Source organism: Cimex lectularius, unplaced genomic scaffold (assembly GCF_000648675.2).
Source record: "Cimex lectularius strain Harlan isolate CLEC.00 unplaced genomic scaffold, Clec_2.1 scaffold255, whole genome shotgun sequence".
In the NCBI taxonomy this organism is placed as follows: Eukaryota; Metazoa; Arthropoda; class Insecta; order Hemiptera; family Cimicidae; genus Cimex; species Cimex lectularius.
In genome coordinates this window covers 71,690-91,418 of record NW_019392847.1, presented here as the reverse complement: position 1 = coordinate 91,418, position 19,729 = coordinate 71,690, and the positions used below count along the sequence as shown (strand labels likewise).

The 19,729-nt window shown below is 35.3% G+C and overlaps 1 protein-coding gene across 2 annotated transcripts in view; it reads right to left on the bottom strand.

The window, feature by feature from the left end:
• The window catches only part of LOC106661573 (laccase-2-like), a 76,089-nt gene that overhangs the window by 12,834 nt on the left and 43,526 nt on the right, over positions 1-19,729 (bottom strand). Inside the window, exons 1-2 of one of the 2 annotated variants that reach the window (XM_014385084.2) lie at positions 8,420-8,586; positions 2,737-2,836 (exon numbers count right to left, since the gene is read on the bottom strand). In XM_014385084.2, coding sequence (XP_014240570.1) covers positions 2,737-2,836; positions 8,420-8,519 — 200 coding nt within the window. In that variant the 5' untranslated portion in view covers positions 8,520-8,586. Of the gene's footprint in view, positions 1-2,736; positions 2,837-8,419; positions 8,587-19,729 lie in introns of those variants that run through there. The other variant, XM_014385083.2, reaches the window with a different exon arrangement.

Genomic DNA, 19,729 nt, shown 5'->3' with positions numbered 1-19,729 from the left:
ACAATACATGTCTTTCAGCGATTTAAAAGGCGTAACTTATCTGTTTACTCCATATCCATCAGTATTTACAGAAACCAGAAAATCTTACTTAAACTTTAGTCAAGAACTTTGGAAACTTGTAAAAGTTTTGTCTTCTTAGTGATTTTGGATTTTGTTTGGTTAAGATTAAGATAAAAAAATACAAATGATTCTCATAGGGAATGCTCTTTCCGTTGGTGAAATTAAAGCACCGTAAGATTAACATTTTATGAGTTACGGGGCACTTTAGAGAATAAATTCACTAGTTTTCGTGATCCGCTTGACCAATTAATATCTTTCAATTAATTAAGGTTTTTAATTGAGATAAAAAGTCAGTGTCACGAGCGGGATTCGAACCCACAATCTTCGGCTAGATACGCCGCTACTCTACCACTTAAGCTATCGTGACTTCGATCCACTCGGACATTAACTTTCCATCTCACTGACTTTTATCTCTCTCAACCTTAATTAATTGAATGTTATTAATTGGTCAAGCGGACTACGAAAACTAGTGAATTTAATAAGTTAAAATGAAGTATACTTCACTAAAGCTCTCCGTGGACATTTCATTTGTCGCCGAAAATCAAATAGATTACACGACATTTGAAAAATGGCGAAAAGGAGGGAAAAATCGAAAGGTAGGTTGAGATGGGAAGTTGGTGTCCAAGTGGATCGAAGTCACGATATCTCAAGTGGTAGAGCAGCGGCGTATTTAGCCGAAGGTCATGGGTTCGAATCCCCCACGTGACACTGACTTTTTTATCTCAACCAATACCTTACATAAAGATGTATACAATTTTATTGCATTCATGCTAATCGGCAGAAACCGTTCAGTTCCTCATTGTGAATGGCGCAATGGTGAAACACCTTTGAGAAGTTCAAAAACTTCTTCCAGTTTTTGTTGGATTGGCGAGAGAAGGACCCGAATAACTGACCCAATGCCGATTCAGCATGAATTTACCGACTCGCAGACCAACACGCAGCATCAAATCCAATTTTATTGCAATATTATCATTGAGAAAAGTGAATTGGTCTATTTTAAATAACATGTTCATCCCACTGAACATTTAGCATTTATTAGTTTGATGATTAATGATCAATGATGTAAACGAAAAAGGCAACACACTAATAAAATCGATCAAAGACGAGAATTCAAGATTAAAAAACTCAGGGCTACTAAAAATTGTAATTATATTTAGATGTTTAAAAAAATACTCAAGAGTTATAGTAATGATATTAAAAACAAAAACGCTATCACAACAACTTTGGACTTTTTGTAAAAATGTGGAACCAAGTTTTTCAAGAATTACAGACAGTCCAGCTATCGTTGGGACTTATAAAAATATAATAAAGGGGGATAAAAAAAGTCAGTGTCACGAGCGGGATTCGAACCCACGATCTTGGGCTAGATAAGCCGCTGCTCTACCACTTGAGCTATCGTGACCTCGATCCACTCGGACACTAACTTCCCATCTCAACCCCACCTTTTGAATTTTCCCTCCTTCTTGAAAGATATACGAAAACTAGTGAATTTAATAAGTTAAATGAAGTATATTTTCACAAAAGCTCTCCGGGGCCATTTCATTTTTCGCTGAGAACCAAATAGATTACACGACATTTGAAAAATGGCAAAAAGGAGGGAAAATTCAAAGTGGTTGAGCAGGTATTCATACATTTCCACTTGTCTACTTTTATTTAGTGGTTACGTATTGTAAACGAAAAGGAGGGAAAATTCAAAAGGTGGGGTTGAAATGGGAAGTTAGTGTCCGAGTGGATCGAGGTCACGATAACTCAAGTGGTAGAGCAGCGGTGTATTTAGCCGAAGGTCGTGGGTTCGAATCCCACTCGTGAAACTGACTTTTTTTATCTCAACTAACAACCTTAATCAATTGTTAGAGAATAATGTTGTGAAAGGTTGAATTAACAAGAAAAGTGAAATATCTCGGATATGAGATTCAGACATTGTACAATGTCTTGTACTATCTTCTAGTATAATTTGACTTGGAGGAAAACATCCTGAAATATTGATGTTTGTTCACGGGATACCCTGCATAATAATTCCATAATATTTGCTCAAAAATCATGGCTAAAACTGATGGTTTTTGTTTAGTTTTAACTAATTTTGCGCCCTTCTTACATTTATTGGAATGCTTTTGTATCTCCTAGAGTCGTTCCAACAAATTCGGCGTGATTCACATGTGTGTTGAAGGTCTAGGGCGAAGGTGAAAGTGAATTCTTGTAAACCGAGAGACCGGACTGACTGGATGTAGCTTCTTTCACGTGGAGGATCATCCTCACTTACGCAATGTTCTTGAACTTGATCCGATTCCAGACTTGATTTTAAAAAACAAGTATACACAAGTATGTTCCCTCAAAATCGTCAATACTGCTTGGAGAAAGGCGATACATTTACGAAACGTGAGCGTCGATTTAAGAAATATTTTACGACGTGAAAGTGTACGACTGGGAAAACCGATCTGTTCAATCCCGTTCCCGAGAAATCAAATAAATACAGTATTCCATCCTCAAAGTTTCTTTATGCCATGATAACCGTAGAAAGAATGCTTTCTGAGGACTATTTTCCAATTTCCTTTCCGGTTATAAGAACAGATGCCAAATTGCCAAGGATTCTAATAAATTTATAATCTATGAAGTCTGTTGTCGTTAAATCTCATATCATATGAAAAATACATGCAGAATGTCAGATGTTCCACTTACCCCCCCAAAGGCTGGTGCTGTTCTAAAGTAATCCGGAACCGGCATATCATAGGCCAGTCGAGCTCATGGCAAGGCCTATCACAGGAAGCGAAGTGTAAATCTGAAACATTGAAAACATCTATTCAACAAAAGGAATCACCTGAGTTCCCGGTTCCGTAGAGGTCGACAATGGTGGAAATGCAAATTCTGGGTTTGCCGGGCAGAAAAGGAGTTGAAGAACTCGTTCACCTTGATCTCAGAAAACCGTCTCTTTCCTTGTCTTATAAGTTCGCTTAAGAAAAGAAAAATATTTTCTTAACAAACTGGTCTAAAAGTACTTAAATTTCGTGGCAGATTCCACGCAGTAACCGTACATTAATACAGAAAAACAATCCTGAATATAAAGTTAAAAAACTATATTTTCCCACGCTTTGCCATTGTTATGCTTAATGTGCAATATAATACTTTTTCGCCCATTTGTAATAGAGACAAAATTCCCTCAAAACAAACATCTACGAAGTCAATTTTGAAAAATTTCAACGATAGTTGGACTATCTAAAATATCGTGACGACATATTATCATTGACCAGGATGCTTTTAAGCACTATTATTATTTTACATATCTCTTTACTATTATAAACATTTTTGATTTATTTTGGAAGCATGCAGATGATTGAAATGTACAAAGATGTGAATAATACATACAAACCTTTTTTTTTCGCAACAGGAGAGATCATATAAACACTCAGGGTGCCGGTGTTTTTGAAAAAATGCCCATTGGTAAGTATGTCGGGTACTTGGGCTTTTGGCCGCCACTTGGCCACTCGATTCGAACCCGGGACCGTTACCTTACATTTGATGAGCGCCGTGTCAAAGACTAAACCTTGCGGCCACCGATGCTCCTATGTACAAACCTTTTAAAACGAGTAACCCAAGGGGGTGATAGAAGAAAATCTCAGAGTTGGAAACATCCAAACGAGCAGTATTCATCATTGCAATCATTTCAACCGTCCCCAGTATCGGAAAGAAATCGATAACAGCTCAGATAAAGAGGAGTAAGTATTTTTCTTATAACCAGGAAAAACAAGGAAGCAAACTGCACCTAAACAGGTAACAGTATATTTGCAAGTGAGCTTACTTTTAAGCAAATTCTTCTTATAACATTTACAGAAAAGTAGACCGCATGAGCGAGTAGTGAAGGCGTCCAACTCCAATTTGCCCCGCCAACGGCTGTGGGTTCGAATCTTGGTATAGCCCTTGGAATTTTATTTGAGATTGGAGATAGTTATGTAAAGAAATTCTGACTCCCATCCGCTATACACCCAAGGGTATTTATACGTTAAGCACTAAATATAAGAAAAGGTACTTGAGTTTATGATTTTAAGATTTTAATGAAACATTTTCTGATGAAAAAATCAAAAAACACTAGACTCGTATCCGACCAACCTTGCCAACGGCCCTAGGAGCCGAGAAAAAAGCCAATGAATTTTTATAGCAAACATCAAATGCGTTTAACTTCCCATAAGCGGACGCAACCAGCAATGGGATTTTGTACGAATATTAGAAGGGTCCATATACGAAAAATTGTTAGGTACTTTCAATTAATTAAGGTTTTTAGTTGAGATAAAAAAGTCAGTGTCACGAGCGGGATTCGAACCCACGACCTTCGGCTAGATACGCCGCTACTCTACCGCTTAAGCTATCGTGACCTCGATCCACTCGGACACCAACTTCCCATCTCAACCCCACCTTTTGAATTTTCCCTCCTTTTTGCCATTTTTCAATTATCGTGTAATCTATTTGATTCTCGGCGACAAATGAAATGGAAAATTAAGATTTTTAGTTGAGATAAAAAAGTCAATGGCACGAGCGGGATTCGAACCCACGACAAGATACCACACAAAGATCGTGGTTTTTGAATTTTCCCTCCTTTTTGCCATTTTTCAAATCGGATTGTAAATATAATCGGATTGGATTCTCAAAGGTGGGGTTGAGATGGGAAGTTAGTGCCCGAGTGGATCGAGGTCACGATAGCTCAAGTGGTAGAGCAGCGGCGTATCAATCCGAAGATCGTGGGTTCGAATCCCGCTCGTGCCATTGACTTTTTTATCTCAACTAAAAACCTTAATTAATTGTAATATATTAATTGGTCAAGCGGACCACGAAATTTGTGAATTTAATTATTAGGTACATTGAATGTAAGTAATGAACTAACTTACATGCGGGAAGCGTTAAAGAATTAGTCATTTGTCATTCGTGAATACTAAACTATTCATTTTTTGTCAGTTTATATGAGACTTGTCATTCCAAACTCAATAAACATAGCTTGTCCGGTGATTAGTAGTACTTTTCATAGTAAAGTCGGCGGAATAATGCCGGACGGGGGCGTCAGTGGCCGCAACGGTTTAGACGTTGACACGACATTCATCACTGTAAGTTAAAGGTCCCGGGTTCGAATCCAGAGGCCCTGCATGCGAATCCGACATACTTACAAACAAAAAAAAATAATGCCGGAGAAAATGAAATCGTCTTTAGAAAATTTTTGGGTCCGGTTTATCACTAAAAATTTCCTAACTCCTCTCGATGGTTTTTACAACTGTTAGAAAGATTGATTTCGCCCCATTTGAGCTAAATTTATACTTTATGTTCATGATTAAGAGAGAAAAGCAGGGTCAACTAAAATAACAAACGTTTTATTAAACATCTCCGGTCTTAATTTATTTACGGACGCCAAATTTGTGTCCTTATGTATAGTTTATAGGCTTCAAAACCACTGTGAAACATCCTGTGGATCAATTGAGTGAAAAAGGTGACTCGATGACGAAATATTGAGTCACCTTTTTTGTAATTTTTGAAAATATCAGATGCATTTGGAAAGAGAAAAATTTGAGAAAAAAAATTATATTTGATTTTCCCTATGATTTATATTCAGGGGTACAGAAAACGACTATCATCTTTGTTTCTTGCTACAAAAATATTTTAGCCCACTTTCTTACGTCGCTCGGTCTTAAAATAATTATGTATTGCATTTCGATAAATGGCGCGATTTTTCTAGGAATTTCTTGATCAATTGGAAAGTAAAAAATGTGTGAAAAAATCTTTTTGATTTTCCCTAAAATTTGCATTTGGGGTGCAACAATGAATATCAACTTTTTTATTATTAAAAAAATTAACTGCTTTACTGCATCGCTAGATAGTAAAGTATTTCATTTTCATTTTCATAATGAACTATGGTACTACCAATTTTAGCGTAGTGACTGAGCGTTAGTTTGTTAATGCTAAAAACAGCATAAAATGAAGGCAGAAAATCATGTTCCCTCGGTCTAAAATCTCTAATATTTTCAATATTTTTCGGCCTAGTATCAGTCCGTCGCCTCTACTTTTGAGTACATATTAATGAAAAAATCTTTGTTCGCTCCATGTGCAATAAGCCTGCTGACAAAATTAAAATTTGACGCGACGATTCGTTCTTTTGATATTGTACATTATGCCATAAAACCGCCTGAATCAGTTACAATAGAATCAGTTACAATAAAATTTTGAAAAGAAAATATAAAATAGAAAAATGTACTGATGTTTTTCTTTGTTTCGTCAGGTAACTTTGAACTTTACATGTGAAGCATCCAAAGGATTTACAAAAAAATGCTCATCTTAAATTAGATTAATCTGGAATACAAAAGTTGTTCCAAGTCGATTTTATAGATAAGAATATCTAAAAGAGAAAATAAGGAAAACTCATCGCGTTATAAAAAAGGAATAGAATCGTGCTAGAGCATCCTTTCACCAAGGCGAGAATAGATGAAATTGCTTTCCTTTCCTTAGATGTATGTTTGCTATTTTTATGTTCAAAATTACGAAAATCCTTTTACGTTTTTTTTTTAATTCACCTTCCCTCATACAAATATACTTATTTAATCCAAAATCCTGTTGTCTTTCTAGATATGCACTCGTCAAAGGTCGTCAAACGTCTTCGTAGTGTAACAGCCCCGTAAACAAACAAAATGTATTTTACCGACAAGAATACCCGGGGCTGAAGGAAATCCGTTAAAATCAGCTCGCAAAGAGAAAGCACAAAGTATAAAAGGAGCTTGAATCTCAAAGTAAACAAGCCTCCCGTTAGACTTCATCACAAAAGACATCTTTTCGTCTTTTATAACTTTTATATTGGTATTTGACGAATCGACTGTATGAAAATCCCTTTGAAATGTCATCGTTAGAAATCATGGTCACAAGTGAAATTGTTTAATGTCGTCAAATTACTCAGCGCTTCGTCATTTAATATCCTTTCTGATTCACTTTCTAATTGTTTAACCTTTTTGATCCTATAATTGATATGAACACACAATTGAAATTTGACGAAACATTATTTGCATCTGGAAAATATTCAAGGCGTAAATAATTTAAAAACAAATTTATCATGGTCGCAATCTTGTTTATTACCTGTAACAGATTAGAAACAATATTTTTAAAAATAGTCTCACCGGTGTTTATTGAGAGTTAAGCCCGTGAAAAGCATTTCCTGAAAACTTATGTCATTTGTACTTGTACGCGGTTAAGAAAGTATCATCTGCTTAATTGGGTAAAGCTCGGAACTTTTGTCAAATGTCGCGGTCGCAAAGGGGGTTGGCTGGGTATAATTGGACAGAATTAAATCCAGACTATTGAATCAGAACAATTGACTGCAGAACATTTTGTAATTGATATTTTTAATTTACAAGTTTTAGTCAAGATTTATATACCAACAGTTTTTTTCTAAAATTATTTTGACTGGCTGGATTTGTGAGGTTTATCCGTGTTGTCTGTGGCGTGATGAACCAGAAATTTGGTCGTTACTGGTCATTTTGGTCTGGCTTTCCAAGCTGGGGTCGTCGGTCAGATCAAAATGATCGGTAAACACTAAATAACTAAAATGTATAAATCCAATTAATTAAGGTTTTTGGTTGAGAAAAAAGTCAGTGTCACGAGCGGCATTCGAACCCACGACCTTCGGCTTGATACGCCGCTCTCTACCTCTTGAGGTATCCTGATTTCTAGAAGTGGTAGAGTAGCTGCGTATCAATCTGAAGGTTGTGGGTTCGAATCCCGCTTGTTACACGGACTTTTTCATCTCAACTAAAAACCTTAATTAATTGAATGATATTAATTGGTCAAGCGGACCACGAAAACTAGTGAATCTGGTATAAGTTTATTCAACTGGTAAAAAAGAATAAAAAAGTAAAAAATTTAAGATATTCTGGTTCAGTTCCTTATTTCTTGAATGATTGACTGTCCTAGGAATGTTTTCATTTATCAAAAAATCTTTAGCTTAGTTGACTTAGTTCGATCCAAAATTACCTCTACTCTTTTTAAGATTATAACTGGATGATCAATCCATTTTCAAAGTTAGCCAATTAGGCGATCCTTAGGGAGAACGTATGTTACATTTTATGCCGTGGTAGAAATTATGATTGACCGAACTACTTTTGATAAAAGAATTTTTAAAAACTTAGGAGGAATAGTATCAACGACATTTTGGTTTATTGTCATTAGAATCTGATAATTTAATAATAAAAAATTAATTTATAGACAATTATTTTAATACAAAATATGTAAACCGTTGTTAGCACGCCTAATTTTATTTTTAGAGAGAGTGCATGGAAATCCTTTTTAATGTCGAAATAACATATTTTTACAGACTTATTAGAGAAAAACGTGAAAACAATACCTGGGAGAGGAGTAAGGAAAAGGACGATCCCGACGAGGCAGACGACTCCGAGAAAGAGACAGCTTTTGAACCACCACGTAGAAAAGACAATCTTCTGCATCCTTCCTCGATGTCCCTCGATCCAACCTTGACTCTCACACGACTAGGATCACAACGAAAGTAAAAGTCGCGTCCCCCACTTCTCCATTTCTTCCATGTTTTTTATTCTCTCTCTCCTCTCACTCTTGATTTTATTTGAACTTTCATCAAACGCTCTCACCAATTTTTTCATGGCCCGTCCAATGCTTCCGGGCAATTTCCGGACAGTGGGTCTCTTTATTGTGACACGGACACCGTTGTTTTGCGACCAGCCCTGGAGGTGAAACCTGAATTTCTTTTTCATACATTTGACAAGCAATTGACAATCGAGTCTAATGGATTCTAAATGTAAATTATATTGCTAAAATTACTATTTACTATTATCTATTTAAAACTATTGCACTGAAAATGGGAATACGATATTTATCAAATCATTGTGAGAGAAGGAGAAAGAGACAGTGAGGGAGAGAAAAGGAGGACAGTGAATAACAGCTAAATGAAAGAGTGAGAAAAAAAAGACTAGGTAGTGAGATAGTCGAGAATTTGAGGGAGTGAGAGAGAGAAAAGAGAGAGCACGGAGAGTGAATAACAAAGAAAAGAAAGACCATTAGATTGAGAAAAAAGATAAAAAGATAGAAAGGTAAATAGATAGATAGGTAGTGAGAGAGGGGATAATGTGAGTGAATAAGGGAGTGAGAGAGAGAGAGAGAGAAATTGAGAGAGAAAGACAAAAAAGGAAAAGCATTAGAGTGAGAAACCTATTAAAAAAGTACTGGAGCGAATAAGAAATAAACGAACTTGGAAATGAAACACAGGCATAATATAACGAAAGAAAAAACAGAACAAAATCGTTGCAAGAAAGTAAAAAGTATACAGGGCAAGTGAGCGAGTCAAAAAAATGTACGAAGTAGAAGGAAGAGAGAGGGAAAGAGAAAAGAGAAAAGGAGAGAGATTGAATGAATATCGTTTTATATAAAAAATCTCGCAAAAAAGGAGAAAGAGAGAATGAGAGTGAGAGAGGGAGGGAGGAGTGTGAATAACAACGAAAAGAAAAAGCGTTACAGTGAGAAAAAAAAAGAAAAAGATAGATTAGTGAATAGATTGATAATTAGTGAGAGGGGGATAATGTGAGTGATTTAGTGAGAGTGAGTGGGGGAGGGAGAGAGTGAATAACAACGAAAAGAAAGAGCAGTATAGTGAGAGGAAAAAGAGAAAAAGGCAGACAAGTAAATAGATATATAAATAGTGAGAGAGAGATGGGTTAATGTGAGTGAGTATGAGAGAGAGAAATACAGCGAAGAAAAGCATTATAGTGAGAAAGCTATACAAAAAACCTATTGGAGTGAACAAGCAATAAAGGACCGTGCAAATGAAATATAGGCGCAATATGACGAAACAAATACAGAAAAAAACGTTGCAAGAAAACGAAATGTGTAGTGGACAAGTGAGAGACAAAAAATATACGAAGTAGAAGGGGGAGAGGTAAATAGAAAAACGAGAGAGATACATTGAATGAATATGGTTTTATATAAATAAAAACAACTCGCAAATTAACAAAAAGGAGGGAGAGAGAGTGTGTGCGAGAGAGAGTGGGAGAAAGAAAGAGAGAGAGAGAGAGAGAGAGAGAGAGAGTGCGCGAAAGGCGAAACAACAACGAAAAGAAAGATAATTACAGTGAGAAAAAAAGAAAAACAGATAGATAAGTAAATAGATAGATAGAGATAAAGAGAGAGAGAGAGACACACACACAGACAGACAGACAGAGAGGGAGAGAAAGAGTGAGTGAGAGAGAGAGAAATAAGGAGAGCGGAGGGCGAATAACAATGAAAAGAAAGTTAATTACAGTGAGAAAGAAAAGAGAAAAAGAGAGATAAGTAAATAGATAGATAGACAGATAGATAGATAGAGAGAGAGAAAAAAAAGTGAGAAAGAGACAGAAACAGATATACAGGGAGAGAGAGAGAGAAACAGACAGACAGACGGACAGAGAGGGAGAGGGAGATAGAGAGAGAGATAGAGGGAGAGTGAGAGAGCTACCGTATGACAAAATCCATGATGCCCATGACTCAAAGAAATTTGGGGATGGTTAGGGATGGTTATCTTGAAATTTTCATTAACATTTCATATCAATACTTGTTTAAAAAGAAATTTCGTGAAAGATTTTCGAAGCTTGATTTCGCCTGTTCTCTCTCTACTTTTATAATCAAGCTTTGGACAATTTACTGTTTGAGAATTATCTTTTCACTTGCGATTAATTAAAATATCCATAGCCCCCAGTCCACATCGATCGTACTCTCGATGACCCAACAGAGGAACCAGTATATTCACACTTTGGACGTAATTGTAAATAATATTTTACGTGTTCATTTCAGGTGATACTGTGTTCTGTCTCTACCCCAAGCGAGAAAATGCGTCTTTCATTGTCTAATTTCCACCCTAACTCTTTTTTAAATAAGCCTAGAAGAAATTTCTCTCCAAAGATTTTCGACGGGTAAGAAGGGGCCCGACCCAGGAATAATTTCCGCCCCTTATTTCCACTTTTATCATTCGATTCACTTTCAACACGGTGGAAAAACCAAGAAAGGAGAATTTCAAATCGAATCCTTATGTTTGGTTAATAGAACGAAATTTTCATTTTCGATTCGTCATTTCGCCTTAATGAGCGAGATTGTTCATCTTCTTCAAACAACATAATTAATTATTTAAAGATGAAGAAAACAATAGAAAAACAATTAAAAGTTGGATTTAAATGTCCTACTTAATTTGACCACGACATCGATAAGCATAGCAGTCAAATCCCAATGAATTAAGAAAAGGTTGCTAGACGCTTTCTATTGAAATTTACGTACCAATTCTGTTATTAACACATATGTTTTAAGGAAATAAAATAATTTTAAAATCTATATAAATAGCCGTACAGGTTATTTTTCTAAAAACGAGTGTTTTTAATATGCACCCTCATCCGTTTGTAGGTCAAGGCTAGTGGGTACAAGGTGTACTCTTCCGTTTTTGCTTCCTCATTATCCAATAACCGAACCGGCATTATTCTTCTTCACCTTTGCCAATAATTTGTTGGATATTTCCTGCTCAGTGAATGTTAATGCTGAAAGTCCACATCTTATCTGTCTGTCTGTTTTCCAGTATGGAGAGGTTTTTTATTTGTCCTTTGTTTATTTAAATGATTAAATTAGCTTTCACAAGTCGAAATGCACTTATTCGAAAAGAAATACGTCAGGTTAAAACAGATAAACCCATAACGCTGAATTTCCTTTACTCATCGACAATAAAATGTAAATATAACCTTTTTTTTTTACAGGAAAGGCATTATTCAACAAGATAAAAATACCTTTCAGCCCTAGGCAATTTCAGAAAGCTAGAATGTTGAAGGTTAGTCCCATGATGGTCGTTATTATTATCGTGACAATCTCTTGAAATCTTTCTAAATACAGTTTTAAAGTAACTATGTTTATCACAACAGCCAAAACTGCTAAAATGTTCATCGTTTCATGTATATATTATTAAGTAAAAATTTGAAATAATTTTTTCAACCGTGTCCGGTTTCATTTGTTCACAACCTTGGCAAGACCCAGGAAATAACAGGTTCAAGGTAATTATACAGGAAGGTAATCAACTTTTTGATTGATACGTAGTTTACCTTATGCCATATTTATAACGTACTTTGTAGAAAACTATCAACGCTTCTAATTGAAATCTTGGTAAATTTGATTCCGAAGGGAGCTAATTTCCCAAGTAGTAAATAACAAAGCCCTTTCTTACACTTAATTCTTCCTCTGGAGGATATTAGTTGATCATGATATTTAATTCAGTTAGATACATCTTTAGGGAATCTTTTCTAATTGGGTTTTATTTTCCTATTGTCTTGAGGTTGAACCGACTGATCATTTGTTTATGCATGTGTTAGGTAATATGCACGAGCTTGGATTTATGAACGTCGGGATTAATTCGGCCCTTTATTAAAATTCGGTTGGACGGATGAAAGCTCGATCTGCCCCTACCGAACCGTGAGAATATAAGCCTCCACGCTACCATCCCATTATTGCAAAACGCTTAATTACCACATCACCGGCATCTTATATAACCTGTGTTTCAGCCTGGCTCAAAACCGGGTGATCCGCAAACCCAGTTCAATCTTGCTGCGGTTCCGTCAACATATTGAGCAAACGTCCCCATTTCGAAGTTGTACGGGTTTTTGAACACCGCGTGTTTCTTTATCAACCGCATTTCCGTGCGTGTACATTTTTTACATAAAGATCCATTGATGTTTTTAACTTGAGAAATATTCCCGGCTGAAAGCGTTCCTGGGTTAATAAAACATAAAACTCTGCGAGACTGTAATAATAAAATCGATAAAGGCAAGCTGACCTCTTCCTAATGGCTCTTTTCCCTCAACAATCCAAAACTACACTTACAACCGACTGGTACAATATACAGATATTTGGGATACATGTATAAATTGTTGAACTTCATGATCATCCAAACGCAATATCATACAATGTTTCAACAGAATTTTCAACACTATTGTTTTTTTATTATCTGTTAATTTTGCTTTTAATTAACTGTAAATTTAATTCATAGTTTTGATAATGTTGATTCTCGCAGTTTTACCTTTAGTTATTAGCTATTCCAAACTTTCCTAGTCAAATTGAACATTCTCTAACTAGTTATTTTACACTCATTTACCACGAATTAATTTTTACGAGGGTTGTAGCAGAGGTCATATTATCCTTCAGGGTGCCGGGTTTTTGAAAAAAAGCCCATTTGTAAGTATGTCGGATTCGAATGCAGGGCCACTGGATTCGAACCCGGGACCTTTACCTTACAGTGATGACCGCCGTGTCAACGCCTAAACCGTTGCGGCCACTGACGCCCTAATGTAATGTTTAAAGAATGATGTTTTAGTCAATCAAAATGCTACTGGAATATGTCTTATGGTTAGATATGTCAAAATAATTTGCGCATCTCTTAGCCTAATAAATTCAAATTGACCTATTTCAAAAGCAAAAATGATTCATTTAAAAAAAAAATTATTTAAGACTTGTAAACTCAAAATGCATAATTAACTTTTTAAGAGAAAACAGCGAACGCTGGCATTCCGGTGGTGTTTAGGAGCAAAGAGGTCCCAGATGTCATCGACAGGTTTAATTATGGGAGCTTGTAGAGATATGGTGCATCCACATAGGTGGTAATGATGGTGTTGGGATGTATAGGACAGTCAGCAGTATAAATGGTATGCAGTTCCCTTGAAGGACGCCGGCATGTATCGGTCTGATAACTGAGTAAAAGTTACCGCACATCACTCAGCGGTCAGGTACATTCTTTAAGGTGGCCATTCACGATCACTCCAAATCAGTTTGTTGACAAAAGGAATATTGCTGATGGATAGTGAGGTTACGTAGCTTTTACAATTGGTATGAGGACTTTTGAATGGAAGGATTGGATGCGTTGATGTTAGATGGCAGTAATGACTTGTGTCGAGTTAGTTGAGTTTTGACGGTCAAAAGTTTTAGTCCTAAAAGTTGTCAAAAGCTTCTGTTAAATTGTTGTATCTTAAGTTTTGTGTGGGCATTCATTAGTCTGCTCCCTTAAGTCTGACTTACGTGGAAGTGGGGGCTGGTTGTTGTTGCTGTACCAAGGAAGGCAAAACTATTTTGATATTATTTTTCCGTCTTGTTTTTCACTTTTTGCTCCAGTCTTTGATTAGTTCAACTTGTTTTTGGTTGTTGGGAGTTTCTTGGATAAAATTTCAAGTTAGAGGACAGAATTATCATCAGTGTCATCCACATAGGTGGTAATGATAGTGTTGGGATGTATAGGAAAGTCAGCGGTATAAATAATATAAATGGTACCAAGAAAGCTCCCTTGAGGGACGCCGGCTTGTATCGGTCTGACACCTAAGTAAAAGTTACCACACATCAAGCTGAAGCAGCTGTCAGTACAGTCTTTGATAATCTCCAGGTTTTGGATGTTGGAGGTTGCTTTTATAGGATTCCGGTTGTATCAGAATTGTTGTATCATCCGCAAAACTTGAAAAATCCTATATCCTGTGAATAAAAATTCCAGTGATGTTCAAGTCCGAGCAAATATTCAGATTACACGAAAATCTGTATAAAACTAAAATTATTATTAAAAACAGCGAACCTTTAAAAGAGAAAAATTAACAACCATCGTAAAACCTCCAATTTTGCTTATAATGTGGTATTAAAGTGTACGTTCAGCTTATAAATATATTTTCCCCATTGATATAAAATATGTATTTTACTCTACTCAATATATTTATAGTATTTTTATATTTCACTTTATAGTGAGGTTATTACGCCTCGATTTAACTCACAAGCATTACATTTTACATAACCTCTTATATCAAAACAACCTTTTGGGTGTGTTTTAGGGTGAATGTCATAGATCCGGTGCTTATTAAATTAACAGGCAGGCCCGGTGAAAGATCGTTTTAAGTCTGAATTTTTCAAAAATGTCCCTAAAAGCTTTCTAATACAATTATTGGGCACGTTTAACACATGTTTTAGTAAAGGGGTTGTGCCTACTTCATGTAAAGAATCTATCGTTGTCCCACGATCCATTTAAGAAAAAAAATTAATTTAAATAATATTTTTCAATTAATTAATATTTATGGAAGGTATTGGTTGAGATAAAAAAGTCATTGTCAGGAGCGGGATTCAAACCCACGACCTTCGGCTAGATACGCTGCTATTCTACCACTTGAGCTATCGTGACTTCGTATTTAGCCGAAGGTCGTGGGTTCGAATCCCGCACGTGACACTGACGTTTTTATCTCAACCAATATCTTCCATAAATGTTAATTAATTGAAAAATATTAATTGGTCAATCGGACCACGAACTGCAAAGAATTTAAATAATCCTAAATATTATAAAGGCATGTAACGTATTTATTTACATTTATTTATTGTTTAGAAAATAATAAATTGGATTCACCTGGTGATGTATTTTATTCACCAGTTTATTACTTGATATATTAATATTGCTAAACCAAGCGTTTAGTTTGAATTTCCTCGATAATTTTTCAAAGTTTTTATGAACAACTTGATGTAGAAAAAGCAATAACGAAGTCATTTTCTTCTCATATGGTTTTCATATTATTTAGCTATGTTACCTTATTACCTGGGCTATTGTCGCTGAGTTTATGGTATATGTATGTGTAAAGTCGAATATTGTTGGCGTCTAGATGAGTTCTGACGTCGGGGTTAAGTTAAAGTTAAGTTTCCTGGTCGTAATTGGTAATTGTTCAAATTTCAACAATTTAATTTGTAGCGTTTGCTAGATTGGATTTTTTCAGTAGGATTTAGTAGGATTGTAAACATTGTAATTGTTCGAAGGTTTTGCTTGTATAATGTCATAACAATACGTTAAAATGTAACAATAATACAATCAAATATATAATGTTTTCCCGGAGTAAAATTTAAAGAGAGATTTATTTAGTCGAGTCCAATTTCTTACAAAAACGGTTTTTGGATACTAAGTGTTATGGGACAACAACAGCAATCGTTACACATTAGCTAAAGCTCAAGAAGATTTACTCATCCCGATTTCTCCGCCTTCGGGCGAAACTAGTCGCGAATTGAGATGTATTGGCGACAAAAGGGCGAAGTTTTGAAGACGGACGGTCGTCTAAGAGCCACGAGGAAACATGGGGCCGAAAGTAATCAAGGATTAGGTGGATTATCATAATCCGAAGGCCGTTCTGCAAAACGGTCGAATGATGGATGTAGGACACGGGAATGGGCGTCATTCGGAGTTCGGCAACTTCTGAAATAAGCCTTCCATCGTTCACAATCGAGAGAGGAAGTTGGAAGAAATACTTGGCCGAAATGGAATAGCACGTACTTCCCTGCTAAGCGTCCTTGTAGACAAAATACTAGTTCAATTTTCTCCTTATTATAATATTGCTGTAATCATTTCTTCACCTTCACAATCTACACTTTTTTAACGTACAAGTTGAATTAATCGTAAAAATAAATCAAAATAGATTTTTTTTCATGTTCAAAGTTTAATAAATTCTACCAAACCTAGAGAGTCGATACTAAGAAAACCTAAACACCAATTTTTGGCCAAAAGATCCAACAAGCTTAAAGTCAAAGGATGTTCAAATTAGGTAAACTTTATCAACGAACTTTCTATGATGTTAAATAAGTGAAAGTTGAACGTTGAGCTGCAGATTTGTAATAGTTTTAAAAATCTAGTAACTTTTACAAGTAGATCACCTACACTGCTCTCAGACGACTTCTGTTCTAAATCGTCAAATAAGCTAGATATTTTTTAAATTCAACTAATACTTCAGATATCATATTAAGATGCTCATTAGATCCATAATTACATGCCATCAAGTTATGATAATTTTAAGACGAATATAATTATTTACTAAATCCATTATATTTCGTGGTCCGGTTGACCAAATAACTTCTTTCAATTAATTAATCTTTATGAAAGGTCTTGGTCGAAATGAAAAATTTAGTGTCACGAGCGGGATTCGAACCCACGACCTTCGGCTAAATACGCCGCTGCTCTACCACTTGAGCTATCGCGACTATAAGTATTTATATCGGCATTTAAATATACAGTATATAATTTATATAACAAAAACTAACTTGGGGTTTGTATAGGACCATTTTTTGCGAAGTTAATCTTTTTCAAAATAAAGGGCAAAAAGGAGGGAAAATTCAAAAAGGTGGGGTTGAGATGGGAAGTTAAGTGTCCGAGTGGATCGAGGTCACTATAGCTCAAGTGGTAGACCAGCGGCGAATCTAGCCGAAGGGTTCGAATCCCGCTCGTGATATTGACTTTTTTATCTCAACTAAAAACCTTAATTAATTGAAAGATCCTATCAAAAATTTTCCTTTCAGTAAAAGTGGCATAAAATAAGTTATAGAATCGAATAGTAAAATAAAAATATGGTATTCTTATTTAAAATAACAAAGTTAGTGTCATTTTTTGGCTAGCTGAAAAAGTTATGTTAAATCGATTACCACTACGCGATACCTAGCATAACTTGGGGTTTGTGTAAGATCATTTTTAGCTTAAGTTAATCGTTTCCGAATTAAATGGGTGGATTATAGAAGTTGATACACCCTGCATACACTGACAGGATAAAATCTCCCACTTGGATTTACAATCAAATTTTGTAAATAAATCTTTGAAAAGTCAATCTCTTCTTAGTTGGTTTTTGTGGGTAAAAGTCGCTCAGTGATGCCAAAGAATTTGAAGAATTTAGTATGGCGAATGGCGCTGTTGAAAGTGTATGAAAATATTCCAAAGTACCACATTCAAAACCTCATTAAATCGAAGCCACGTCGAATAAAACCGGTGATCATCACAATATAAGGAAATACTCCGTACAAAAATAAAAATTATAACGATTGCAAGTATTTACTACGAGAGCGGACGAATTATACGAGTGGCCACTTTTTCCGCTTCTCAGTGTATATTTAAACAGTGTTCAAGTGTTGCAAAAATATATCAGAAAACAGAGAAAGTTATGCATAGGTCCTCTGAACATCCTGAGTAGCAGAGAGTATCAATTTAATAAATTACAAAAACAACACATTTTAACAACAGTAAAAAATAAAATGTTTGATAAAACACTAGCAATAAGTTGAATAAAAAAATTATTGAAATATTAACAGTAACAACAGCGTTTTAGTGGTCTTTGACTAGAATTTATGAAAATAATGCATATGGTCACTAATTTCGTGGTCCGCTTGACCAATTAATATATTACAATTAATTAAGGTTTTTAGTTGAGATAAAACATTTTGGCATTTGAAAAATGGCAAAAAGGAGGGAAAATTCAAAAGGTGCGGTTGAGATGGAAAGTTGGTGTCCGAGTGAATCGAGGTCACGATAGCTCAAGTGGTAGAGTACCGGCGTATCTAGCCGAAGATCGTGGGTTCGCATCCCGCTCGTGCCATTGACTTTTTTATCTCGACTAAAAACCTTAATTAATTGTAATAGTGCATATGATTTTCCCTAGAACTGAAACTTGTAGAAACCAATGTTAATTTTTAGACTTCAGATGGAACAATGGGAAAGCAAGATTTCTAGATTTTTATTTAAAAATGATGCGAAAATGTTGAGCAATATTGGCCTTAGATCTGGACCTTGCGGTACCCAGCGTCATCTTTCGGACTAAGGGTGATGAGAAAGTATGATCTGAAAATATAAAAAATATATAAAACAGGACCTGCTGCTAATGCATATTTTAATCGTTTATAAGGATATTTTTTTAACTTATGCAAATATTGAAATTTTACATTCAAGTCTATGGAGTTCGTTTATGAAAATGATGAACAAGGTTGGCCCTTGAATTAAACGTTGCGGGACTCCATCGTTAATTTTGATACTAAGGGGGGGGAAAGTAATATCTAGACTTTTTTTAAAATGTAAAACCAACTTTTGCCGAGCATTTCCACAATGACCTGTTGTTAATACATATTTTAATGATTTATATCTTTTCAGGGTTTTTTATACTATAACTTTTCAAAAAAATTAAGGAAAGTCCGAACAATTACGATAATGGTTTTTTCCTTTACAGGTTGGACAAAAGAGTCGCACATGATATGGTTTATTCAGTGGATTTAGGCCAGTTCGTTTCTCGAAGTTCAATCAAACAAACCAAAGTTAGGCCTACAAAATTAAGTTATCTGTAAACTTCCTGTTCTTCCTAGAAGAATTTACACGTTGTTAAATCGATGACTGTTTTTGCTTATCAAAAGTCGATAGTTTATTTCCTATTAGTGTAATTTCTGGTATTTAACTTATTCAGCTAATTAGAGTGTATGTAATGCATTTTAAATGAGACCTTCCTAACAATTCATAGAGGTTATTCCCCCAGTTCACGTGACAATTTTTAAAACGAATTGAAAAACTGTGTTTGTTCATTAGGTACTAAATTAATCAATTAGAAAAACTGATCTTTTATTTTTCACCATTTTAAAATTTTCTCACTGTTGACAAGGAAATAAAACCCATTCGAAGTTTTATTTTCGTTAAGAGTTAAGAATTATCTGCTCTATGATAGAATCTGTCAGTGAACAGGTGTGCCAGAGATGGCCTGACAGCTTTTAAAAACAATATTTTCCTTCACTGGAAGAGGCAACGATGACAAGCAACATTTTAATTAAAAAAACAATTCAATAAAGATATATGAGAAATGATAAGCGTAATGTTAATAAGTAAAGT